Source organism: Carcharhinus amblyrhynchos, chromosome 21 (assembly GCF_965287045.1).
Source record: "Carcharhinus amblyrhynchos chromosome 21, sCarAmb.v2.hapA, whole genome shotgun sequence".
Taxonomy (NCBI): domain Eukaryota; kingdom Metazoa; phylum Chordata; class Chondrichthyes; order Carcharhiniformes; family Carcharhinidae; genus Carcharhinus; species Carcharhinus amblyrhynchos.
In genome coordinates, this window is record NC_137344.1 from 5,243,798 (window position 1) to 5,271,380 (window position 27,583).

General features: G+C 41.4%; 1 protein-coding gene across 4 annotated transcripts in view; it reads right to left on the bottom strand.

The window, feature by feature from the left end:
- Positions 1 to 27,583, bottom strand: part of tex2 (testis expressed 2) — a 153,579-nt gene that overhangs the window by 39,951 nt on the left and 86,045 nt on the right. For all 4 annotated transcript variants that reach the window (XM_080209347.1, XM_080209349.1, XM_080209346.1 and 1 more), the window contains 2 exons: positions 12,811 to 13,011; positions 7,481 to 7,826 (listed from right to left, as the gene is read on the bottom strand). In XM_080209347.1, the coding sequence (XP_080065473.1) occupies positions 7,481 to 7,826; positions 12,811 to 13,011 (547 nt within the window). The remainder of the gene's footprint in view (positions 1 to 7,480; positions 7,827 to 12,810; positions 13,012 to 27,583) is intronic.

The following is a 27,583-nucleotide window of genomic DNA, read 5'->3' on the forward strand; positions in this document are numbered from 1 at the left end:
GAAAATAACCACCAAGGCATCCACTATCACCTCAGCCATTTCCTTCAGAACCCTCGGATGCATTCCTTCCGGTCCTGGCGACTTGTCCACAATCAGTCCCTCCAGTCTGTTGAGCACCACCTCTCTAGTAACAGTAATGTCATTAAGACCCTCCAGTCCTACCACCTTTCCATCTCTAACACCCGGCAAATTATTCACGTCCTCCTCCGTGAAGACAGAAACAAAAAAGTTATTCACGACCTCAGCCATATCCCCATCCCCTACCACTAAGTCCCCCTTCTCATCCTCTAAGGGGCCAACGTTCACCCTAGCCAGCCTCTTCCTTTTTATATATTTATAAAAACTCTTGCTATCCTTTTTTATATTAAGCGCAAGCCCAGCTTCATAGTTTCTCCTACCCTTCTTTATCATCTTCTTTGTCAATCTTTGTTCACATTTAAACATCTCCCAATCCTCTTCTCGCCCACTACTCTTAGCTACTCTAAACGCCTCCGCTTTTAATTTAACACTTTCCTTCACCTCCTTCGTTATCCACGGCTTATTACCTCTCCTCCTACGGTCCTTTTTAACCATCGGAATAAATTTCTGCTGAGCACCAAGAAAGATCTCCTTAAAGATCCTCCACTGCTCCTCAGCAGACCTACCTTCCAACGCGCTCCCCCAGTCCACATTCGCCAATTCTTCTCTCATCTTACCGTACTCCCCTCTGTTCAAACAAAGGACGCGCGTCCGGGAACCCACTTTCTCCTCCTCCATCTGCACCAGAAACTCCACCATACAATGATCACTCTCCCCAAGAGGTTCCTTCACCGCAAGGTCCCTAATTCTACCCACCTCATTACATAACACCAGATCCAAGATAGCTCGCTCCCTCGTCGGCTCCAACGCACACTGTTCCAGGAAACCATCCCCGCAGCATTCCAAGAACAACTCCTCGAGCCCACCGCGTCCAACATGGGTCGACCAATCTATATGTAGATTGAAATTCCCCATAACTACGGCCGTCCCATTCCTGCACGCTGCACTTATTTGCGCGTTAACAGCCCGCCCTACCTCCAGATCATTATTCGGGGGCCTATAGACGACACCCACCAGCATCTTCCTCCCTTTGCTGTTCCTAATCTCTACCCACAACAATTCCGCTTTCTGCTCCTTGGCTCCAATATCATCCCTTGCTACCACCCTTCCGATTCTTGGATCATTGGGACCTCTTCTGGGTTAGGTGTGACCTGTACAAGACAGACAGGTTACACCAAACTACAAGGGGACCAATATACTTGCAGGGAGGTTTGCTAGTGTTACTGGGGAGTGTTTAAACTAGATTTGCAAGGGGATGGGAGCCAGAGTGGCAGAGCAGATAGTGGAGTGGGGGTAAAAAGATAGGTTAATTAATGCAAAATCACAAATGGAAAGGTTGAGTGCGGTGGAGGTAATCTTTTGAGATATGAGGAGAATTGTGGGGAAGGCAGATGAGCTGAAGGTGTGGATTGTACTAGGCTTGTACTCGTTAGAGTTTAGAAGAATGAGGGGAGATCTCATTGAGACGTATAAGATGATGAATGGGATGGATAGGATAGAGGTGGAGAGACTCTTCCCGCTCAAAAAAGACAGTAGGACTAGGGGGCACAGCCTCAAGATAAAGGGGGGGCGGTTTAGAACGGAGTTGAGGAGGAACTTCTTCACTCAAAGGGTGGTGAATCTCTGGAATTCTCTGCCCGTTGAAGTGGTGGAGGCTGCCTCGCTAAATATTTTTAAGAAGCGGGTTGATGGGTTCTTGATAAGAGAGGGGATTAAGGGTTATGGGGAGAGGGCGGGAAAGTGGAACTGAGCCACAACAGATCAGCCATGATCTTATTGAATGGCGGGGCAGGCTCGAAGGGCTAGATGGCCTACTCCTGCTCCTATTTCTTATGTTCTTATGTTCTTATTGACACGTGGAAATATGACATTATAGCCATTCGTGAAACTTGGCTACAGGAGGGGCAGGACTGGCAGCTCAATGTTCCAGGGTTCCAATGCTTCAGGCATGATAGAGGCAGAGGGATAAAAGGTGGGGGGAGGGTGTGTGTGTGTGTGTGTGTGTGTGTGTGTGTGTGTGGGTGGCATTGTTGGTCAGGGAAAATGTTACAGCAGTACTCAGGCAGGATAGATTAGGGAGCTTGTCTACAGAGGCCCTATGGGTGGAGCTGAGAAACAGGAAGGATATGACCACATTAACGGGGTTGTATTATAGACCACCAAATAGTCAGAGGGAATTGGAGGAGCAAATCAGCAGAGAGATAGCTGACAACTGCAAGAAACAGAAAGTTGTGACAGTGGGAGATTTTAAATTCTCCACATATAGATTGGGACTCGCATACTGTTAAAGGTTTAGACGGGGTAGAGTTTGTAAAATGCGTTCAAGAGAATTTTTTACATCAGTATATAGAGGTGTCAACTAGAAAGGATGCGATATTGGATCTCCTATTGGGAAATGAGCTAGGGCAGGTGATGGATGTGAGTGTGAGGGAACACTTTGGATCCAGTGATTACAATGCCATTAGTTTCAACCTGATCATGGATAAGGATAGATCTGGTCCTCGGGTTGAAGTTCTGAACTGGAAAAAGGCCAAATTTAATGAAATGAGAAGGGATCTGGGAAGTGTGGATTGGCATAGACTGTTCTCTGGTGAGGATGTAAATGGAAAGTGAGAAGCCTTTAAAAGGAGAAATTTTGAGAGTGCAGAGTTTGTATGTTCCTGTCAGGATTAAAGGCAAAATAAATAGGAATAAGGAACCCTGGTTCTCGAGGGAGATTGTAACACAGATTAAGAGGAAGAGAGAGTTGTATGAAATGTACAAGCAGAAAGGAACAGATCAGATGCTCGAGGCGTATAAAAAGTGCAAGAAGCTACTTAAGAGGGAAATCAGGAGGGCTAAAAGACATGAGGTTGCTTTGGCAGAGAGTGAAGGAAAATCCAAAGAGCTTCTATAGGTATGTAAGGAGCAAAAAGGACAGGGAGGGATAAAATTGGTCCTCTTGAAGACCAGAGTGGTAGACTGTGTATGGAATCAAAAGAGGTGGGGGAGATGCTAAATGGGTTTTTTGCATCCGTATTTACTGAGGAAATGAGCATGGAGTCTACAGAAATAGGGCAAACAGGTAGGGAGGTCATGGAACCTTTTACAGATCACAGGGGAGGTGCTGGCTGCCTTGAGGCAAATCAGTGGATAAATCCCCAGGACCGGACAGGGTATTCCCATGGACCTTGAGGGAGGCTAGTAGTGAACTTGCAGGGGCCCTGGCAAACATATTTAAAATGTCAATATGCACAGGGAGGTGCCGGATGATTGGAGGGTGGCTCATTTTGTTCTGTTGTTTAAAAAAGGTTCCAAAACAAATCTGAGAAATTGTAGGCCAGTAAGTTTGATGGTGGTGGTGGGCAAGTTATTGGAAGGTGTGATAAGGGCTAGGATCTACAAATATTTGGATAGACAGGGACTTATTCGGGAGAGTCAACATGGCTTTGTGCACGATAGATCATGTTTGACCTATCTATTAGAGTTTTTCGAGGAGGTTACCAGGAAAGTGGATGAAGGAAAGGCGGTGGATGTTGTCTACCTGGATTTTAGCAAGGGCTTTGATAAGGTCCCTCATGGGAGGTTAGTTAGGAAGGTTCAGTTGCTAGGTACAGATGGGGAGGTAGTAAATTGGATTAGACACTGGCTCAATGGAAGAAGCCAGAGAGTGGTTGTGGAGGATTGCTTCTGAGTGGAGGCCTGTGACGAGTGGTGTGTCGCAGGGATTGGTATTGGGTCCATTATTGTTTGTCATCTATATCAATGTTCTGGATGATAATGTGGTAAATTGGATCAGCAAATTTGCTGATGATACAAAGATTAGAGGTGTAGTGGACAGTGGGGAAGATTTTCAAAGCTTGCAGAGAGATTTGGACCAACTAGAAAAATGGGCTGAAAAATGGCAAATGGAATTTAACGCAGACAAATGTGAGGTATTGCACTTTGGAAGGACAAAGCAAAGTAGAACATACAGGGTAAATGGTAGGACTCTGAAGAGTGCAGATGAACAGAGGGATCTGGGAATACAGGTACAGAATTCCCCAATAGTGACGTCACAGGTGGAAAGGGTCGTTAAGAGTGATTTTGGTACACTGGCCTTTATAAATCGGAGTATTGAGTATAAAAGTTGGAGTGTTATGGTAAGGTTGTATAATGATGTGGAGATGCTGGCGTTGGTCTGGGGTAAACACAGTAAGAAGTCTGACAACACCAGGTTTAAGTCCAACCGATTTATTTGATACTAAACTCACAAGCTTTCGAGGTTAACCTCTTCGTCAGGTGAATGGAGAGTTCTGGCCTCAGTAATATTTAATTACAGAGCTCTGTCTGAGGCCAGAACTCTCCATTCACCTGGCGAAGAGGTTAACCTCGAAAGCTTGCGAGTTTACTATCAAATAAATCGGTTGGACTTAAACCTGGTGTTGTTAGACTTCTTACAAGGTTATATAAGGCATTGGTGAGCCCGAATTTAGAGTATTGTGTACAGTTTTGGTCACCCAGTTACAGGAAGGATGTAAATAAGGTTGAAAGAGCGCAGAGAAGGTTCACGTGGATGTTGCTGGGACTCGAGAAGCTGAATTACAGAGAGAGATTGAATAGGTTAGGACTTTATTCCCTGGAACGTAGAAGAACGAGGGGAAATTTGATAGAGGTGTATAAAGATTTTGATGGATATAGATAGAATGAATGCAAGCAGGCTTTTTCCACTGAGGCTAGGGGAGAAAAAACCAGAGGGCATAGGTTAAGGGTGAAAGGAGAAAAGTTTAAAGGGAATATTAGGGGGGGCTTCTTCACACAGAGTGGTAGGAGTTGGAATGAGCTGCCGGATAAAGTGGTAAATGTGGGATCACTTTTAACATTTAAGAAAAACTTGGACAGGTACATAGATGAGAGGGGTGTGGAGGGATATGGTCCAAGTGCAGGTCAGAGAGACTAGGCAAAAAATGGTTCAGCACAGACAAGAAGGGCCAAAAGGCCTGTTTCTGAGCTGCAAATTGTCTATGGTTTTCTATGGTTATGGTTATGTTGTAATATTTAATTAGCTCATAAAATGGTTGTGTTATAAGTGTTCGAATGTGTAAAAAATGTCTGTATATTTGACTTTTGGAACTGTCAGATTATTCAGGCAAGTTATGTGCCCTTGCAAAGGATACAGAGAAACCAACAAACTGAAGACATTGCAGTTTGACAACATTGGGTATAAGGGTGTGGATTTCAATTCAATTAAGATAGAGAGACTTTGGAAAAATTCCAAAAAGAAAAGTTGATGAGCACGAATGTCCAGCAACTTTCCCAGAGTTGAAGAGCAGCTTGTTGTGTTCTAACAAAAAGGAGTTGGGGGGTTCAGTATAACTAAATCTAAAGTCAAAAGCTGAGTTACAAACCTAGATAACAGTTTTAGACTTGTTATGCTAATTAATGAAAATATTCATATGATTATGAATTTGAGAATTCAAAAATTTTTACGCCACCATTACGTTCCATTTTGACATTTTCTGTACTAAATTACAACATTACATACTTGGAATTGCGCCAGTTCAGGTGGCATTTCAAACAATTCACCTAAGATTTATTCACACCCATCCTCATACAAATGAGTTTTAATGCACAGATGTCCATATTATTAGGATTCCTTGCAGTGAAGTGTACACTATATTCCAAGATTTAGAGTACTTAATAAAATGAAGGGAAAACAGGGCAGCCTGCTCCATTTGAAAACATTGCGACTAAAATGCAAACATCATAGAATACTACAATGCAGAAGAGGTCATTCAGCCCATCGAATCTGCATTCCGACACAGTATTTTACCCTGGCCCTCTCCCACACTCTGTCCTTGTAATCACATACATTTATCACGGCTAATCCACCTAACCTACACATCTTTGGACACGAAGCGGCAATTTAGCATGGCCAATCCACCTAACCTGCACATCTTTGGACTGTGGGAGAAAACCGGAGCACCTGGAGGAAACCCACATAGACATGTGGAGAATGTCTGCGTGGAGTTTGCACAGTCACCCAAGGCTGGAATTGAACTCAGGTACCTGGAACTCAGAGGCAGCAGTGCTAACCACTGTGCCACCCATATTTTGCTATTAACAGCTTTACAAAGTTTATTTTTTAGTTCTTTCACTTTTCCTTAACAATCATTTTCTCTTCTCCTTCTAAAGACTTAAGACTTTGATGCTACATTGTTCTCAAGATCAGTAGCACATTGTCCTGGTAATTATATTCATGCGTAGGCATTGATTTTGAATGTAGGTGGCTCATTCAATTTAGAGATATTAGCACAGAATCCATTGTTGTGCTTACCTAATATCCACACTCATACTTGTAGCAGAATTCACTGGATGGCAGCCAGAAGCAGTAATTCTGATTGAGTTCCTTCACTGTAATTCCAGGATACTTAATACAATTATAATAGCCTTCTAACCTTAGCTGAAATCACCTAACTCAAGAAACTGAAGCTGGGATCTTTTGCTCTGTACACTAATTACTTATGAGATAAGTTTGCTCAGTCAGTCATCAGGAAATAACCAAAATTGGTATTTAACCAACTAACAAGGTTTAAATAAGGGCACAAATAAATAGGAAAGGCTGAGAGAGATTGCAAACCAAGAGAGTAGGTGCCATGCATGGCTAATATAAATCCATATGGGAATATACAAAGTAATACATGTTGCGACAAAGAGAAGAATTGAAAAATATCCTGAACAAAAATTTGAAGGGCAAATAGACAGCAGCTTTTAAATTTGAGGGGCCTTTCAATAAATGCCAATGAGCGAAACAGGATAAATCTGTGTAATACAGATAGAAAGGATATTGAAAGCATAGAAAAGGTACAATGCATGTTCACCAAGCTATTGCCTGCTATAACAGGAATAATTACTCTGAAAAACTTGAAAAACTATCCCAGTGAATTCAGTCCTGAAGAAGTTTCAGCGTTAATCTAAAAGGGTTAAAAATCCTGGATGGGTTTGAGAGGATGCATGAAAGATTATTTTCACTAGTCTATGAATTAATAACTTAAAATTAGTACCAGAAGCATAGATCAGGGAAGTCAGAACTATTTTCATGCAATTGAACATGGAACATGTGGCTATAGAAACAAATTTAATTACAATACATGGAAGAATGCTGGCATAGAGAAAAGCAGGGATGAGAGTAGGTCAGTAATGCTAGCTCAGGACATAAGCCTACTTGTGACTAATAAATACATTTAAAACTTAAAACATTCAAATTCATTTTCGCCTACATGCACCAGGTTCAGTAGCCTGCACCTCTGCAGAGATTATCATTCTAAATATGTTCATTGTCCAATAAATTGTCTTCAATAAAACATGTTACATCATATACATATCAACCTTTATAAACTATCCTCCCACTGTAATTTCAGTAGCATAGGAAACATTGGTTCACCTGGTATGCCACTTCCTCCAAGGCTGGTTGGTCGCTTAGCATCAACTTTCGATTTGGAGGCTGAAATGAACCTCCTGAACCATTCTTCCTTTTCTCTACCAGTTCTTCCAAAAAGATACAAAACTTGGTCCTTCTGGCAAATTGGCTTTGCAGAATCTAGTGGCATAGATTTCCTTGGTTCCTCAAGTACAGTTTCAATTTTATCAGCAAGGGGCTTTTCCTCCACATTTTCCTTCTCTGTCTGAGTCTTGGACATGAAGTCATCTTGTCTGGCAAGTTCAATGCAAATTGGGTACTTTTTATTCCATACTCTTTTCCTGGCCAGACCCTTTGGAACTAAATGCACCTGTTAAAAATAAAGCTTACCATTTTACATTGTATTTTCTGTTTGTGTTTCATAAAAAAGGTTTTCTATTATCAAATAAAAATGAGTATAATCATTCTGTTGAGGTTCAGGAACATAAATCAAGACAAATGGTGAAGAAAATCAAAATTAGGAAATACAGCTCAGATAGCATTTCTTTCCAAAAAATAACACTATAGATTTTACTTTCTGACAGCTGACCACAGCATGCCACAGGATTCCACATTTCATGTTTAAAGGAACCTACCACCTGAAAAGAGGAGGGAGTTTGGCACCCTCGCTGGCTGGCACATGAAAACTACAGTAGGTTAATAGGCCACTAAAACCTTTATTTTCTGAGGTGTTACCATCCTGGTAATGCTACATTTCAGCAGGTTAGCATAGACACTAACTAGTTTACTCAGATATGTTAACTATTTGAATCATAGCTCATTGGAATTCAGAAAATCAGAATGACAACAGTGCACTAGTAAAACAATGCCATATTCCATTAAGATCAACATTGGGAAGTACCCCCACTTATTTGTTGCTGTTTTAATTTCTCTATTTTTGCTTGCTTCCAGTTGATCTTAAGCATGGCATAGCAATGTTGTTCTGACAAAATCTGAAAAACCAGTCCCATTTCGTAACTATTTGTGTTGCTTTCCCACTTTATATTCGTCTATTCCCATATTCCAGAGAGCGAGCTCCTTCTTTCTCTATATATGTCTCTTAATTTCTCTACTTTTTTTTTATTTCAAAAAGCAATGGGACAGGGAGATGGAGAAAAAAATGGAGAACTACAGGGTTACACAAATAACTAATAGAAATGTGGGGGAACATAGGGTTTAGAGAGGCAGGAACTGAAGAAAATCAGTATTAGTAGAGCAATGATGTAGGGAAAATTGATGGGATTGAAGGCTGCTAAATCGCCATAGCTTGATAATCTACATCGCAGAGCACTTAAGGAAGTTGACGCATTGGTGGTCATCCTTCAAGATTCAATAGACTCCGGAACAATTCTTAGATTAAAAAGGTAGTTAATGTAACCCCACTACTTAAAAAGGGAGGTAGAGAAAAAATAGGAAATTATTGAACGGTCAGCCTGATCATAGAAATGTTACAGTGCAGAAAGAGGCCATATGGCTCATCGAGTCTGCACCGACTACAATCCCACCCAGGCCCTACCCCCATATCCCTACATATTTACCCGCTAATCCCTTTAAACTAAACATTTCAGGACACTAAGGGGCAATTTTTTAGCATGGTCAATCAACCTAACCTGCACATCTTTGGACCGTGGAGGACACCAGAGCATCCGGAGGAAACCCAGACACGAGGAGAATGTGCAAACACTACTCAGATGGTGACCAGGCCAGGAATCAAACCCAGGTCCTTGGAACTGTGAAGCAGAAGTGCTAACCACTATGCTACCGTGCCGCTTGATGATGGAATGGGTAAATTCTAGAATCCATTATCAAAAGATTTTATAGCAGAGCACATGGAAAATTGTAAAAATCAGTCAGAGTCAGCATGGATTTACAAAGGGAAATCATGCTTGACAAATCTACTGCAATTGTTCGAGGATGTAACTACTAGAGTTGATGAGGAAGAGCCAGCGGATGTGGGTTATTTGGATTTTCAGAAAGCTTTTGGCAAGGTCCACATGTAAGAGATTAATGTGTAAAATTAAAGCGCATGTCATTGGTGATAGGTGATAGGGAATAATACTGAGAGGGATAGAAAACTGGTTGACAGATAAGAAGCAAAGAGTAGAAATAAATGGGGCTTTGTCCAAATGGCAGGCAGTGACTAGTGAGGTTTTGCAGAAATCGGTGTTGTGACCTCAGCTATTCACAATAAAGATATATAGATGATTTAGATGAGGGAACTAAATGCAATATCTCCAGATTTGCAGATGACACAAAGCTGGGTGGGAGGGCGAGCTGTGAGGAGAAAGAAGAGATACTTCATTCAATGCGATTTGGACAAGCTGAATGAATAGGCAAATGTAATATGGATAAATGTGATAAATAACCACTTTGGAAGCAAAAACAGAGGAAAGCAGATTATCTGAATGGCCATAAATTAAGAGGGGGGGGAAACATGCAATGAGACCTGAGTGTCCTCGTACGCCAATCACTAAAGGTAAGCAGATGCAGCAGGCAATAAAGAAAGCAAATGGTATGTTGGCCTTCATAGCAAGAGGATTTGTGTACAGGAGCAGGGATGAGTTGCTGCAATTATACAGGGCCTTGGTGCGGCCACACCTGGAATACCGTGTACAATTTTGGGCTCCTCATCTGAGGATGCTCTTGCTATGAAGGGAGTATAGCAAAGGTTTACCAAACTGATTCCTGGGATGATGGGACTGACGAATGAGGAGTAATTGAATCAGTTAGGGTTATATTTGTGGAGTTCAGAAGAGTGAGTGGGAATCTCAGAAACCTATAAAATTCAAACAGGACTAGACAGGGTAGATGCAGAAAGGATGTTCCCTATGGTGAGGGTGTCCAGAACTAGGGGTCACAGACTAAGGATATGGGGTAAACCTTTTAGCAGTGAGATGACGAGAAATTTCTTCATCCAAAGTGTGATAAGTCTGTGGAATTGGCTACCATTGAAAGCAGTTGAGGCCGAAACATTGTATGCTTTCAAGAAGAAGTTATGTATAGATTTATAAATTCATATTTATTTATTTATAAACATGACCTGCCTTTCATGAATAACTAATTTAGTGGAATTCTTTGAGGACATTACAAGTGCAGTGGACAACAGGGCTGTGGCGTATCTGGATTTCCAGAAGGCATTCGACAAGAGCCCTTACAAAAAGCTGCTAACGAAGATAAAGCAGCATGGTATTATGGGTAATGTAGTAACACGGATAGAGGATTGGTTAACTAACAGAAAGCAAAGAGTGGAGATAAATGGGTGTTTTTCTGGTTAGTGATCAGTGATAAGTGGTGGGCCTCAAAGATCAGTTGGGGAGTGCAATTGTTTACAACTTACGTAGATGATTTGGAGTTTGGGACCAAGTGTAGTCTGTCAAAGTTCGTAGATGACACTAAGGTGAATGATAAAGTGTGCAGAGAACACTGAAAATCTGCAAAGGGATATAGATAGTTTAAGTGAGTGGGCAAGGGTCTAGCAGATGGAGTACAATGTTGGTAAATGTGAGGTCATCCATGTTGCCAGGAACAACAGCAAAATGAACTATTATTTAAATGGTAAAAAACTGCAGCATGCTGCCGTGCAGAGGGACCTGGGTGTCCTTGCACATGAATTGCAAAAAGCTGGTCTGCAGGTGTAGCACGTAATTAAGAAAGCATATGGAATTTTGTCCTTCATAGAGGGATGGAATTTAAAAATAAGGAGGTTATGTTGAGGTGTATAAGGTGCTGGTGAGACCACATATCAGGAGTATGGTGTACAGTTTTGGTCTCCTTACTTGAGAAAAGATACATTGCCATTGGAGGGGGTGCAGAGGCGATTCAGAAGATTTTAGAAGAATGAAGGAGGATCTTATAGAAACTTAAGATTATGAAGGGAATAGATAAAACAGAAGCAGGGAGGTTGTTTCTACTGGAGGGTGAAACTAGAACTAGGGGACATGGCCTCAAAATAAGGAGGGGGGCAGATTTAGGACCGAGTCGAGGAGGAATTTCTTCATCCAAAGGGTTGTGAATTTGTGGAGTCCCCTGTCCTGTCCAGTAAAGCAGTTGAGCCTATCTTGTTAAATGTTTTTAAGGCAAGGATAAATTTTTGAACAATGAAGGAATTAAGGATTATGGGGAGCGGGTGGGTGAATGGAGCTGAGTCCACAAAAAGATTAGCCATGATCTTATTGAATGGCAGAGCAGACTCGAGGGGCCAGATGGCCTATTCCTGCTCCTGCATTTGAGGAGGAGGGCATCAAAGAAAATGGGAAAGATGGGATTAGGCTATTGAGTTGGTGATTAGCCATGATCATAGTGAATGGTGGGCAGGCTAGAAGGGCCAAATAGCCTACACCTGCTCCCATTTTCTATGTTTCTATTTTAAGTTGGTGGTTGGAGAGCAGGCCTTGCAAAATTATTCTTGCTGAGGGATGGCATGGAGTCAACTGGCCAAATATTTTCTTCTATGCTATAACCATTCTATGATTGCCTTACACTTCCTTCCTTTTACCTTTTTAAAGGTCAGAGCAAATGTTATTCAACAAGCCAAAGTCGGAAATTGGGATAAATTAAGATGCCACTAATAGACACAGAACTCAAACATGAGGTGCTGTAGCATACGTGTATGAGAAGAATAGGAAATTAAACATTAGGAGCTCAGGCTAGAGGGTTGAATTAAGAAAAGGAGATGCCTTCATAAAGATGAAAAATATTACAAATCTTACTTATTTTGCCCACTATCAAAAGGGGTTACACACAATCTGTGCTGCCTCTCCCTTTGTTCAGCAGTTTGTCAGTCTGCATTTTGCCTCTCTTCCCAATGGATCATTTCCATTTCCAAAACAGGAGCACTCTATCCTCCTTTTTGATTAGGATCTCCACGTGCATCAATCTTCCCTACCCTGGAGCTTTCTTTTCCCACTTTCAAATGAGATATTAACCAAGACTCCATCTAACTTCTATAAGATTTTGTTTGAAGACAGCAAGAGAGTGCTCCCTGCATCTTGGACAATATTTATGTCTCCAACATCACTAAACAGCAGATTATCTATTTACCTCATTGCTATTTTCTTTATCAACACTATCTTCTCTTTCTGCTTCAGAAAGTGCCCTTCCTGGTCTCTTTTACCCTCTCGATACCAACTCTCAAAGAACCTAGCTTGCCTATTCTCATAGGCTCATGTTGGCTTGACGATATTTCAGCGCAAATAAACAGGCTTCTGAGACTTGTTCAGTTCCATCTCATGGCTGGTACCATGAGAAGTATTCTGATGGTTGGTACCATTTAAGTATTCTGAAATCTACACAGTTGCAAGTATTCTGGTACTCACCTTACTGTCTGATAGATCATAAATCTTTTGGCTGATGTATGTGGCTGTTGTTTTGGCCTCATTGAAAGAAGCCCTTCGAGAAATATTTTTATTCGGCTTTGAAAGCCTTAATACAGTCCCTTCAAGACGAGTGAAGACAGAATGGGTCAGTGTAGCATGGTAGGTTTCAGGATCATAATTGTAAATTTCATTCATCCAGCCCTGTAGGGGAGAAAAATGTAAAATAAAGGGATTGCAACATCTTTGAATATATTTATGTACCAGTGACTTTGTTCTCATCCATTACTAAACAAATCACTAAAGATCAAAAAGCAACTGATTTCAAAGATTGGTAAGATACAACAATTAGTTTAGGAACCAACAAGAAGCTTCAATGTTTTATTCTTCACTCCCAATAACTAAAACAATTTGCATTCAAGCAAAATTATTTTGATACAAATCCAAACTGATTGTTTTGTAAAGTTTGTGGTGATCTGAATTAGATGACAACTTGTATAAAGTTTAAAATTAGGCATTTCCTTCCTCTCAGCTACTTTCTGATATAAGCATTTAATTTTCTAGTGTAAAAATAAACATTTGCAGATATAACATAAATGAAATTTCTGAAATTCAGTGGCTATGTTATGGCACTCCTTTCCCAGCAGTAGTGGTAAGAGTTGGCAACTTATGTTGCAGCTGTATAAAACGTTGGTTAGGCTGCATTTGGAGTATTGCGTGCAGTTCTGATCGACACACCACCAGAAGGATGTGGAAACTTTGAGGGCGTTGGCTCTGAGGAAGGTTGAATAAAGTAGGATTGTTTTCACTGGAAAGATGGAGGGTGAGGGGAGACCTGATGTGGGTCTACAAAATTATGGAGAGGCATAGACAGGGTGGATAATCAGAGGTTTTTTTTCCAAGGGTGGAAGTGTCATTTACAAGTGGGGAACAAATTCAAGGTGAGATGGGAAAAATTTAAGGGAGATGTGTGGGGGAAGGTTTTCACGCAAAGTGTGGAGAGTGCCTGGAATGTAGTGCCAGGAGAGGTGGTGGAAGCAGTCACATTAGGAACATTTAAGAGGCATTTGGATAGATGCATGAATAATAAGGAATAGAGGGTTACAGAAAAGGGACAGATTTTTTTTAAGTTTATTAAGGGCATCACAATTAGCATGGGGTTGGAGGGCCAAAGGGCCTTTTCCTGGGCAGTACATTTCTTTGTTCTTTGTTTTAGGATCATAACGCAGCAAACATCAGGTCTTCAACATGTGCTGAAAATTATTTGTTCTTCCAAGGACATAATAATTTGGCATGGCAACATAGTTTCTGTTATTGAGCCTCTGACGTAGCCAACGAACACAAGCCCTTTGTTATATAAACTTAGGGTTTCTCTTTGTGCTTTGCTATGCTGTTTGCCAGAACCCATGGCGAAGCTAGGTAAAATGCATTATGTGGAGATGCTGGCATTGGACTGGGGTAAACACAATTAGAAGTCTCACAACACCAGGTTAAAGTCCAATAGGTTTATTTGGTAGCAAAAGCCACTAGCTTCTGGAGTGCTGCTCCTTCGTCAGGTAAGTGGGAGTTCTGTTCACAAACAGGGCATATAAAGACACAAACTCAATTTACAAAATAATGGTTGGAATGCGAGTCTTTACAGGTAATCAAGTCATGAAGATACAGACAATGCGAGTGGTTAAAGAGATGTGTATTCTCTCCAGCCAGGATAGTTAGTGAGATTTTGCAAGTCCAGGCTTGCAAATTTGTTTGCAAGTCCAGGCTGCGTTCTGGCAAAATCTCACTAACTGTCCTGGCTGGAGACAATACACATCTCTTTAACCTGTGTTTAACCCTCTCTCCACTCACATTATCTGTACCTTCAAGACTTGATTACCTGTAAAGACTCGCATTCCAACCATTATTTTGTAAATTGAGTTTGTGTCTTTATATGCCCTGTTTGTGAACAGAACTCCCACTTACCTGATGAAGGAGCAGCACTCCAGAAGCTAGTGGCTTTTGCTACCAAATAAACCAATTGGACTTTAACCTGGTGTTGTGAGACTTCATAAAATGCATCAAACAGATGCAAATAGTCTTAAATGCTGGCTCTGCTGCAATTTTAACAAAATATCTTTGCAGTTTGATATCAGATTGCTTCAACAACCTATTTGTTTTTCAGTTTTCCTCATGTGGAAAGGGGTTGGGTGTGAAAAGAAAAAGTGAGCTGCTGCAATCTGCTATCAACTTACTTTATAGTACCAAGGCATTTGAATTAAAGAAGTTAAGTCCGGAACACAATAGGCAGAAGTTTTCCATCCCACTCGCTATTGGAATTGTAGCGGTTAGAACAAAAGATCATGCAATGGTCCACTGACTTTGGGTGAGATTTTCTGGTCTGAGCCAGAAAATCCCATGCAATATGTTAATTATTTTCCCCTCCAGAGTTTCTGAAACTTTCCAGTAGAGTCTACAAAGTAAGACCTGATTCTTGCTTTTGGGCATTCAAAATCAATGGTAAACATAGAAACATAAGATAGGAGAAGAAGGAGGCCATTTGACCCTTTGAGCCTGCTCAGCCATTCATTATGATCATGGCTGATCATCCAATTCACTAGTCTAATCCCGCTTATTCCCATAACCTTTGATTCCATTCACCCCAAGTGCTATATGCAGCTGCCTCTTGAAAACTTTTAATATTTTGGAATTAACTACTTCCTGTGGTAATGAATTCCACAGGCTCACCATCATTGGATGAAGAAATGTCTCCTCACCTCCATCCTAAATGGTCTACCCTGAATCTTCAGACTATGATGGTAGTTTAAAAAGGGTAAACACAGTAAAAAGTCTGACAACACTAGGTTTTAGTCCAACCGATTTATTTGATAATAGACTCACAAGCTTTCGGGGTTAGCCCCTTCGTCAGGTGAATCGGAACAGGAGGATTCCCCGGTGCTCCGAGAACATTTATCTCTCAATCAACATCACGAAAACAGATTATCCAGTCATTTATCTTATTGTTACATCCTGCATACAAATTGTCTACTGCTTTTCCTCGTGCTAGAAAGAATGAACTTTAATTTATGAAGCTGTTCATGAGCTCACTTTATGACCTGTCAAGAAGCAAAGGTAGTTTTAAATAATCTATGATTGCATGGTTGAATATTAGAAATAAGATGTAGATTTAAGTGAGTCTAATTTAGTGTTTCTGGGCAAGAAAGGGTTGAAACTCTAGTTAGATTCATATTAATGAAAGATGTTTGCACGTATAGGGGCTTTGGTTTCAGCTCAAACTGTCTCTATTGTGCTTAGAATGTTTACCACGTGAAAGTTATGCAAGAACCAGGAGAAAGAATGAGCTGTAGCTTAGCAACCAGGGGCCACTTAAGGAAAAGACCTGGTGTTTTTAAGCTTAACTGGACCCAGACAGAAGGAGCTTAGCAGCTAGGGAGAGACTAGCTCTCTCAGCTCTGCCAGAAGCAGAACAATGGAGTAATGGCCAGTCCTGCCCCTCCTGTAGCCAAGTTTCACGAATGGCTATAATGTCATATTTCCACATGTCAATCCATGCCTTCAGCTCATCTGCCTTCCCCACAATACTCCTGGCATTGAAGTAGACACGTCTCAAAAGAATATTTCCACCACACTCAACCCTTCCATTTGTGATTTTGCTTGAACTAACCTGCCTTTTATTCCCGCTCCACTATCTGCACTGGCACTCCGGTTTCCATCCACCTGCAAATCTAGTTTAAACGCTCCCCAATAACACTAACAAACCTCCCTGCAAGTATATTGGTCCCCTTGTAGTTTAGGTGTAACTCGTCTCTTTTGTACAGGTCCCACCTGCCCCAGAAGAAGTCCCAATGATCCAAGAATCAGAATTCTGTTTTTGTTTCGGATTCCAGCATTTGTAGAATTTTGACTTTTAACTTTTATAAAGCACTGGTTAAGACTCAATTGGAACAATTCGGGGTATGACACTTTAGGAAGATGCAGAGGCATGAGAGTGCATGCAGAAAAGATTCATGAGAATGATAGGACAGAGAAGATGGACTTCAGTTACATGGATAGATAGATAACTTCCAAAACAATAGAGTGAAATAAACTAACCAGCAAAAAAGATTTGCTGCTAACTTACTTTAAATTGAATTTCTCACTTCATGGGTAAGAATATACATGTATTGTTCATTGGGTGATGTTGGGGAGATAACTTCTAAAGCATTTGTGACACCTGTGATCCATCAGAAAGACCTGGACAGGTTGGGTGAGTAGGCAAATCAGTGGCAGATGCAGCATAATTTGGATAGATGTGAAGTTATTCACTTTGGAAGCAAAAGCAAGAAGGCAGATTATTACCTGAATGGCTGTGAAGTGGGAGAGGGGCATGTGCAGCGGGACCTGGGTGTCTTTGTGCACCAGCCACTGAAGGTAAGTATGCAGGTGCAGCAGGTGGTAAAGAAAGCAAATGGTATGTTAGCCTTCATTGCAAGAGGTTTTGAGTACAGGAGCTGTTGTTGCAATTATACAAGGCCTTGGTGAGGTCACTGAGAGTATTGTGTGCAGTTTTGGTCTCCTTTTCTGAGGAAGGATGTCCTTGCTCTTGAGAAGATGCAGCAAAGGTTTACCAGGCTGATTCCGGGGATGGCGGGACTGATGTCTGAGGAAAGATTGATTAGGTTAAGATTGTTTTTGCTGGAGTTCAAACGAATGAGGGGGGATCTCATAGAGACTTAGAAAATTCTAAGGACTAGACAGGGTAGATGCAGGGAGGATATTCCCAATGTGGGGAAGTCCAGAACCAGGGGTCACAGTCTGATGATTCAGGGTAGACCATTTAGGACAGAGAAGAGCCTATGGAATTCATTATTGTAGGAAGTAGTTGATGCCAAAACATAGAATGTATTCAAGAGGTGGCTGGATATAGCACTTGGTGCAGATGGGATCAGAGGTTATACTAGGCTGATACCAGAGTTGAGGGGGTTGAGCTATGAGGAGAGGCTGAATAAACTAGGCTTGTACTCGTTGGAGTTAGAAGAATGAGGGGAGATCTCATTGAGACGTATAAGATGATGAATGGGATGGATAGGATAGAGGTGGAGAGACTCTTCCTGCTCAGAAAGGACAGTAGGACTAGGGGGCACAGCCTCAAGATAAAAAAAGGGGGGGGGGGGGAACGGTTTAGAACGGAGTTGAGGAGGAACTTCTGGTGAATCTCTGGAATTCTCTGCCCGTTGAGGTGGTGGAGGCTACCTCGCTAAATATTTTTAAGACGCGGGTTGATGGGTTTTTGATAAGAGAGGGGATTAAGGGTTATGGGGAGAGGGCGGGAATGTGGAACTGAGCCACGACAGATCAGCCATGATCTTATTGAATGGTGGGGCAGGCTCGAAGGGCTAGATGGCCTACTCCTGCTCCTATTTCTTATGTTCTTATGTTCTAATTATGTTTAAAATTTTTTTGTTGTTAAAAGCTAATTGACAGTTCTTCAACTCTGTTCATCCACACATTCTAAAATAAATGAAAGTATGGTCTTTTGAGACAGGGTTCCATTCTGGGGCTTTCCCTCCTTCCATCCAGAAGTAACATCAACTGGGATCATAACAAACAAAGATACTTTTGAAGTGTAATCATTGCTGGAAAAGCAGTAGTTAATTTGCATACTACAAGCTCCCACAACCAGTAACAAAATGGAGTGACCAAATCATCTGTTTGAAAGCTTTGATTGAGGTATTATTATTTGGCCATGACAGTAAATGAATTCTCTTGCTCTCTTTTGATTACTGTCATGGAGGGGTCTTTGACCTCCACCCCAGGTATTCTGGGCCTTGCTTTAATAACATAACAGTTAGTTTGCTTTGAAAGTACCTCATTGACTGAAGCCTTTGGAATGTCCTGTCATGAAAAACACTGTATAAATGCAAGTTCTTATTTTCAGTTGGCAACTAGATAGACCAATTTTGAGGGACTCTATTGTGAATATGATTAACAGTCCCAGTTGACTTTCCAGAAACTAACATATTCCAATTATTGAAGAGTCTTCAAAGGCTTTTGGCAAAAATCAACAGCCTGGTTTGAATTTCAAAAGATTGTTACTTCCAGGACCCAAATTCAATGGTGCTGCTATATTTACAACTTAGATGGGATTTCTGACCGACTGCCATTATTTCCAAGTAAATTATTTCAATAAAATAAATGAAGCTCAGCTTTCATATGCATGAATAATTCAGGAGCTGACACAATGCAAATTTGTATCATTGTAAAAGGCTCCTAACCATATTAATAGATTGATAGCATACTGCAGGAGATGTCAGTTTGCTTCCAAAAAAAACTTAATCCTATCACTTCATCTTAAAAGTTACAAAATTGTCAACACAGACCTCATCTCCTAGAATACTTCAGAATAACAATTATTTTCATAAGGTATAACATTAATCAGAAAACCTATTGCATTGAACTGCCCATAATGAAACAGTAATTGGATAATAACTTACATTTTAAAAACAGGCTATTAGGAATTATAATTGAAGGATTGTTCGAAAAGATCAATTTTGAGATAGATAGGCAGAAGTCAAAGTGGTGAAGTGGAATGGTTTACGAAGAAAATATTAGAAAACAGGGTTGAGGTGACTGAGACAAAGGGAGGGAGTATGACGTACCAAGCATCAGAGTTAATAGATGAAAAGGAACACCTATAGCTAGAAATAGGCAGAGCTGGAATTAGCCCAGCAGAGAGTTGAGACCAAGTACGAGAATTCAAAAATTGTGAAGTAGGGAACTAAATGATTAACAATATGGATTTAGTGCAAGTTAAATGGTGAACAAATTGAAGTCCACCATAAATGCTGCCAGGTCCTAAGCTTTCGAATTCCCTCTCGTTGCAGAGAAGGATGGGAGAGAACAAAAACCCTAATTCCCTTCTCTTACAGTCCATAATCAATGGGATTTATGCACAGGAAAATGTGTGTTTCTTTCAGTACTGGGTCTGGACTCAATTGGGATAACCAGCAGCAAGCTTTTGTGGGTTTGTTATTATGATTATTTATTCACGCATTCATCCCAAAAGTCTAATGATACGTAACTCACTCACACACACGTGAAAAATAGTTACAGAGAATAGTGTACTATCACCAAAGGAACAGTTTATAGTTCACATCTTTGGGTTGTTTTAGGAAAGATGCATACATTGGAGGCACTCAAAGTTAATCTTGATGGATTCAAATAACAGGAGTTGTTTATTAGAATTATTGCAGAATTCCCTTCAAGAGTTGGATTGTTCAGCAGGTAACAAATTTAGTTACTCGAGGTCTTCTTACCAGGAGGCCAAATGTTTGTACTCCAGGTTTTAAAAAGCAGTGATACTGTGCTGCAGTTGCTGTTTGCAGGCTGCCTTGGTTTTTCATCATTTCTTGGAATAAGATGATTTGTTGCCTGAAGACAGTTTTAATTTCATTATTAATATTTTTATTGCCCACCCAGAATGGTTGAAGTGAGCAGACATTGCTATGCAATAGAAGATGGATGGTGGCAATTCACACCTACTTATGACTAAATGGTTTCTGCAACTCTCTTTTGTTAAGTTTCAAATTTGGAGAAATGAAGACTTGAGTTTTTGGGTGGGTCCACAGATAATACAAGATGTGAATTCCACAAATGCTTTCATCTTGTTATATTCACTCAAGGGGCGGTCACTCCACTTATTGTCATTCAATTAAGAACAGTCTGGAGACTTGAGGTAGTCTATGCAGCAATGGCAAAAGGCACTTGGCCCTTAACAGCCTTTGAATGTTCATTTTTAAGAGATGGTTGTTCCATAAAATTCTAAGCTGAATACAGTCCACATTAAATCTATGGCTACGAATGGACATGACAATCCCTAAATAAATCCATCTCTTTACCTCTCTATTTTCCTTCAAGTTACTCATCAATACTCAGCCCTTTGACCAAGAATCCGCGCCAAATCTGCTCACATGATTCAGTATCTAATTTTAGTTGATATCACTCTTTTCAAGCATCTTGGGATGTTTAACTACCTTAAAGACACCCCGTAAAAGTACAGTAAAGCCTTTATCTGACATGCATGGGGGATGGTTGGTGTCGATTATCAAAAACGCCAGTTACCTAAGAGTTGCATTTTCAACCAATCCTGGGTGATACAATACTGCATAAAATTCTTCCTTATCGGCAGAGTAGGGAATCAGCTCAAACAAGAACAGAGAATTCTGGAAAAACTCAAAAGATCTGGCAGCATCTGTAGGGAGAGAAAACAGTTATCGTTTCGAGTCCGTTTGGTTCAACAGAACTAGAGAGAGGGAGAAGTGCGTTAGATATTACACTGCTGTGAGAGATTGCAACAAGATGCAGCAACTTCAAGAACAGAAGCCAGACGGCCTGGTGGTGGGGGGGGGGGGGGAGGTGTGTGTGTGTGTGTGTGTGTGTGTGTGTGTGTGTGTGTGTGTGTGTGTGTGTGTGTGTGGTGTGTGAAGGGGAGGCAGTTGGAGATGGTCATTGCATTGAGGCAATAAATGCACAAGATATATTTTAAAAAAGGAAATTTAAGATGGAGGAGAAAGGTCACAGTGCAAAGTTGTTGAACTCAATGTTGAGTTTGAGAGTTGTCACGTGCCTAATTGAAAGATGTGATGCTGCTCCTTCAGCTCACATTGGGCTGCACTGGAACACTGCAGCAGAACAAGAATGAACATGTGGGCATGAGAGGAAGATGCTGAGTTAAAATGGCAAGTAACAGCAAGGTTGGGGTCATACTTGTGGACAAAGCGATCACCCGATCTGTGTTTAGTCTCCTCAACGTACAGGAGACTGCATTGAGAGCAGTGACTATTGTAGACCAAACTGAAGGAAGTGCAAGTCAAAATGCTGCTTAACCTAAAAGGAGTGCATGGGGCATTGAATGATAAGGAGGGATCTGTTCTGATGATGTCACCTTCGAAAGCAGTGCTTCTAATACGTCTGCTTCTTTTCTTCACTAAGACTTCCCGCCACCTGTGGTTAACAGGACACTCAATTGGGTTTGATCCATCTCCCACTCCTCTGCTCTCACTCCTTGCTCTCCCTCCAAGAAACATGACTGGTCCTCCTTGTCCAGTCCACCCATATCCACGTACCATTTCCACCAGCATGCTGCTATCATGAAACAGATCTTCACCTCACCTCCCCAGTCTGCATTCCACAGGGACCACTCTAGTCCACTCTTCGTTCGTACCCAACTTCCCACGGCACCTTCCCTTGCAATCAGAGAAGGTGCAACACCTGCCTTTTACTTCCTCATCATTCAAGGCTGCAAACACTCCTTCCAGAATAAGGTGCTTTTCACTTGCACTTCCTTCAGTTTGGTCCACTGTATTTACTGCTCCCAAAGCAGTCTTCTCTACATTGGAGAAACTAAACACAACTGGGTGACTGCTTTACAGAGTGCCTTTGCTCAGTCCGAAGCATGAACCCAACCTTCCAGTCGCTTGCCATTTTAACTCAACACCTTGCTCTCATTCCTGTCACTGGCCTGCTACAATGCAGTAAGTCTCACAACACCAGGTTAAAGTCCATCTGATAGCCAAGTTCCGCACACGAGGACGGCCTCAACCGGGATCTTGGGGTCATGTCATACTATCTGTAACCCCCATGACTTGTCTGGGCTTGCAACATCTCACTTACTGTCCTGTCTGGAGACAATACACATCTCTTTAACCTATGCTTAATGCTATCTCCACTCACATCGTCTGCACCTTTAAGACTTGATTAGCTGTAAAGACTAGCATTCTAATCAGTATTCTGTAAACTGTGTGTGCCTTTATAAGCTCTGTTTGAGACCAGAACTCTCCACTCACCTGACAAAGGGGCAAACCCCAAAAGCTTGTGGGTTTACTATCAAATAAACTTGTTGAACTTTCATCTGGTGCTGTGAGACTTCTTACTGTGTTTACCCCAGTCCAACGCCAGTATCTCCACATCACTGCTACAATGCTACAGTGAAGCCTAATGCAAGCAGCATCTCATCTTCCTATTAGGCATATTACAGCCCTCAAGACTTACTATTGAGTTCAACATGTTTAGACTGTGACCCTTCTCCTCCAACATAAAGCCCTCTAAAAAAAACCCCATACATTTATTGTCATAGTGCAACATTGTCCCCCCCCTCCACCACGTTATATTCATTCTTAAGGTTGCTACATCCTATTGCAATCTCTCACAGCTACAGTTTGGTATCTAACAGATTTCTCCTTTTCTTTAGTTCTGAAGAACCAGACTTGAAATATTAACTGTCTTCTCTCCCTACAGGTGCTACCAAGCCTGCCGTGTGTTTCCATCATTCTCTGGTTTTGTTTCAGATTGCAGCACCCACAGTATGCTTATTTTAAGGAAACACCTCTGCTTTATTGAAACTGAAGTGTCTCAAACTCCAGGAGGCATGTACAGGAATGAACAGGGTTGTCAGCATTTCTGTGGATAGATTAACCTGTGACTAAGCCTTTTATTGTATCCATGGATATATTCACTTTGAACTGGCCTGTTCTCATCCCCAGAGATGCCAACTCTTGCGAATTGATTGCTAGAGAGACAACTGCTCAATCAAACCCAGGCTCACTTAAGTTTGCCTAAATTTTTAAATTATTGCATTCCAGATTTTAACTTAGTTGTTTACGTTAGTCTCTTCTGTTGTGCATTTAATTATGAGTTTATCTACAAGTTTAATAGCTCGTAAAAAAGTCGAACTCCCAGTTACTAGAAAATCCTGGTTGGTACAGTGCCAAACAAAACAAATTTTGTAGTTGTTTCTTCAACAGATGGCAAAGCGGCCCTTGAGGACGTTTATTTTAGCAGAAGTTATTGTAATGTCTTGGTAAGTAAAATTCTGTACAAAGGTCGGGATGTAGCAAGGGATGACTGTAATGCTGCTCCCTTCCCTGATCCCATCCCTCCAACAGAAATCAGGAGGGGTGGGAGAACAAAGTTAAGATTAAGAGACTTACTAACTTTTTATCTACCCGAATTGGCTGATCACAGTACTAAATTGTAGCTGACAAGGACATCTGCGTAAAGTTGTCCATGTTTAAATGCTGCTAATGAACAGAGCAAGAGTCAGGAAATTGTATTTAAAAATAAAGTTGTTCAACGTGGAAAATTGAGACAGATGTGTTTTTCTTGGTCTTTCCAAGTTGTCTTGAGGTGATGGTGGTGGACCTTTAGCTAAAGAAGCTCTTTTGGTGATGGGCCTTCTAACATGCTATTAGTAAGGAATTCTAAGTTACTGAATCAATGACATCAAAACAATAGTAGTATGTATCTAAGGCAGGATGTTGTGTGACTTGCAAAGGATAGGAGCAAATGGTGCTTCCATGCTCTTTGCAGTTGTCTTTGGTGATGGGGATTGAATTACTGGATGGTGCTATCAAAGTAAGCTTCATGAGTTATTAGAGTGCATCAGATAGTCAGTGCACATGAAACTGGCACTAGACTTCTGTCCATTGACTGGAGCGTAACAAAGACAACGATGAAGTGGTGAAAGTTCCATCACATTCCTAGTTCAAACCCTGTAAATGGGGGAGAGGATTTGGGGGTCCATGGGCTACATGTGGCAGAATACTTTTGTGGGAAATGCATTAACTTATCTGGTCAAAATTCAAGGATGCACAAATTATGATCAGGCTGAAATAAGTATCCCCTTATTTAATCTATAGCAGAATCACCAGTTAAAAGGTGATGATCCGAGAATCTAAATGGCAAGACTTTGTTTTAATTGGTTCATGGAATATGGGTGTAACTGGGAAGGCTAACTGTTATTGCTCCTAATTGCCCTTGAGTCAGTGTTATATTTGGTTTCACAGCACTCCTGTGAAGTGCCTTGGGATATTTTATTACATTAAAGGTACTTGTATAAACAGAAGTTGTTACTCAGCCACCTTCTTGAACCACAGCAATGTCTAAGGTAGGGGGACACTCACAGAGGGAGCTCCAGAATTTTGATCCAGTGACAGTAAAGAAATGGTGATGTAACTCCAAGTCAGGATGATGCATGACTTGAAGGATAATTTGAAGGTGGGGGTCTTCCCTTGCGTCTGCTGCCCTGATTTTCTGGCTGGTAGAGGTTATGAGGCTAGAAGATGCTATCAAAGGGGCCTTGAAAAGTTGTTGCAGTGCATTTTGCAGATTGTTCATGCTGTTGCCACTGTGTACTGGTGGTGGAGAAAGTGAATGTTTAAGATAATGGGTAGGATACCAACCAAGCAGATCACTTTGTTCTGGATGGTATCAAGTTTGAGTGTTGTTGGGCTTGCAATCATCCAGCTAAGTACCCATTTTACTCTTGACTTGTGCCCTGTAGATGGTAGTCAGGCTTCTAAGAGTCTGGAGGCGAGTTATTTGCCACTGAGTTTCCAGACTCAAAAGAACAAAGAACAGTACAGCACAAGAACAGGTCCTTCGGCCCACCAAGTCTGTGCCAACACAGATGCCTCTTTAATTTAATATTTTCTTGCCTCTACGTGGTCCATATTCCGCTATTCCCTGCCTATTCACATATCTATCCAAATGTCTCTCGAATGTTGTTACATAATCTGCTTCCACCAAGCCCTCCGGCATTGCATTCCAGGTATTCACTACTTTCTGCGTGAAAAACTTGCCCTTTAACTCTCTTTTAAACATTTCCCTCTCATTTTCAGCCTATGCCTCCAAATAATTGGCCATTCAACTCTGAGATAAAGACTGACTATCCACTCTATCCAAGCGTGCCATAATCTTGTAAACTTCTATCAGGTTTCCCCTCATCCTTTGACGCTCCAGTGAAAACAATCCAAGTTTGTTCAACTCTTCTTCATAGTCCATTATCCTCCAAACCAGGCAATATCCTGGTAAATCTCTTCTGCACCCTTTCCAATGCATGAACATCCTTCTGATAGTGTGGTGCCAGATTTGTACACAATACTCCACATGCAGCCTAACCAAAGTCTTATACAGATGAACATAATTTTCCAATTCCTATACTCAACACCCTGACCGATGAAAGACAGCAAACCATATGCCTTCTTGACCACCTGAGTTGCCACCTTCAGGGAGGTTTGATAATTCAAGTGGGGTTGGTGTATTAGTTAGTTTTCAGCAGTTATGATTTTCTCATTTTGGCAGTTATAGAAATGCTGCAAACATCACAGACCGCTCCACATAGCCTTCATCAAGGCTTTTGACCTTGTCAATAAAAGGAGGATCTAAACTACTGTTGAAAATAGGCTGTCCACCTGGATGTCATTTCTTCTTTCCAGTAGACCATGCACAATTTTGTCAGTTACGATGGTACATGACTGAAGGCTTTAAAAATCAGCAGTGGGGTAAAACAGGGCAGCACCCTGGTGCCTACTCTCTTTGGCATATAGTTCTTCATTGTGCTATTTTCCCTTTTCAGTAACTCAAATGAGGGTGCCTACCTGCGTGCCAGAGCCGAGGGCAAGCTATTCAACTTGGCAAAACTGCCAAGACCAAATTGCACTGTGTCCTAGCTCATGAGTTACTGTTTTCTGATACTGCTGCACTGGCATCCCAGACTGATGTTTACTTGCAATAGCTTCTGATTCAGGCTTGCAAGGAGTTTGGATTGACAATTAGCTTAAGGAAGACGGAAGTTATGGCCAGGATATAGACTCCACCTTCCATTAACATTGACAGCCTCATTCTGGAGGTTATTGACAGTTTTGCCTACCTTAGATCAACACTTCTCAGCAATCTGCCAATTGATGTTGAAATCAGCATCAGGATTACCAGGACCACAACTGTCATGTCACAGCTGAGAAATGGAATGCGGACCAACAGCAAATTAACTGGAAATACAAAGCTGTGTGTGTGTTAGGCTTGCGTTCTCAGCACCCTTCTTTATAGCAGCAAAGCACGGACAACTTCGTGCCTAAACAGGCTTCCATCTCCACTGCCTTCCATCTCCACTGCCTTAGACTAGTATTTGGCATCTCTTGACAAGGCAGTATTGAATATGGAAGGACACCAGCAGGCAGGGGTCCACAGCATGTTTGCCTTCCTGGGTCAGCAATGGCATTGTTGCCTGGGCTGGATGGATGATAGCAGCATCCTCAAAGACATGCAATGTGGTGGGCTTGCAACTGGCACAAGACCAAAAGTCTGCGATGCAATGGTGCCTGCAAGTGAAATTTCAGGTTGACCAGGATTGGAATGGATGCATGGGAAGTCCTAATGGACTTCATTCTAGGGTTTTAGAAGAGCAGGCTAATGAGATAGTAGATGCATTTGTGTTAACTTTTCAAAATTCACTGGATTATGGAAAGGCTCCAGCAGAATGGAAATAAGCAAATAAAAACCTTCTATTCAAGGAGGGAGGGAAGCAGAAATCAGGAAACTATAGGCCAACATCTGCTATGGGGACATTATTAGAATCAGTTAGGGAGATTATAACTGGGCACTCAAACTCAAGATAGTTGGGAAGTATCAGCATGATCTTATGAAAGGAAAATCATGTTTAACTAATTGACAAGAGTTCTTTGAAGGGGAAAAAATACTCATAGGGCATGACATGGTAGCTTGGATTGAAGGTTGGCTGGCTGGCTGGCAGAAAACAGAGTATGCATAAATGGGTCTTTGATCTGGGAAAGGAGATAAATAGAACTTTTTTTTTCGACAAAAGGAGGAGGGGAAACAACAGCTGACCTTCAAGTTATACTCCTCCAATGAACATAAGAAATAGGGCTACAAAATTGGCCATCCAATCTCTTGAGCCTATTCCACCAAGCAATAAGATCATAGCTGATTTAAGCTCTACTTATCC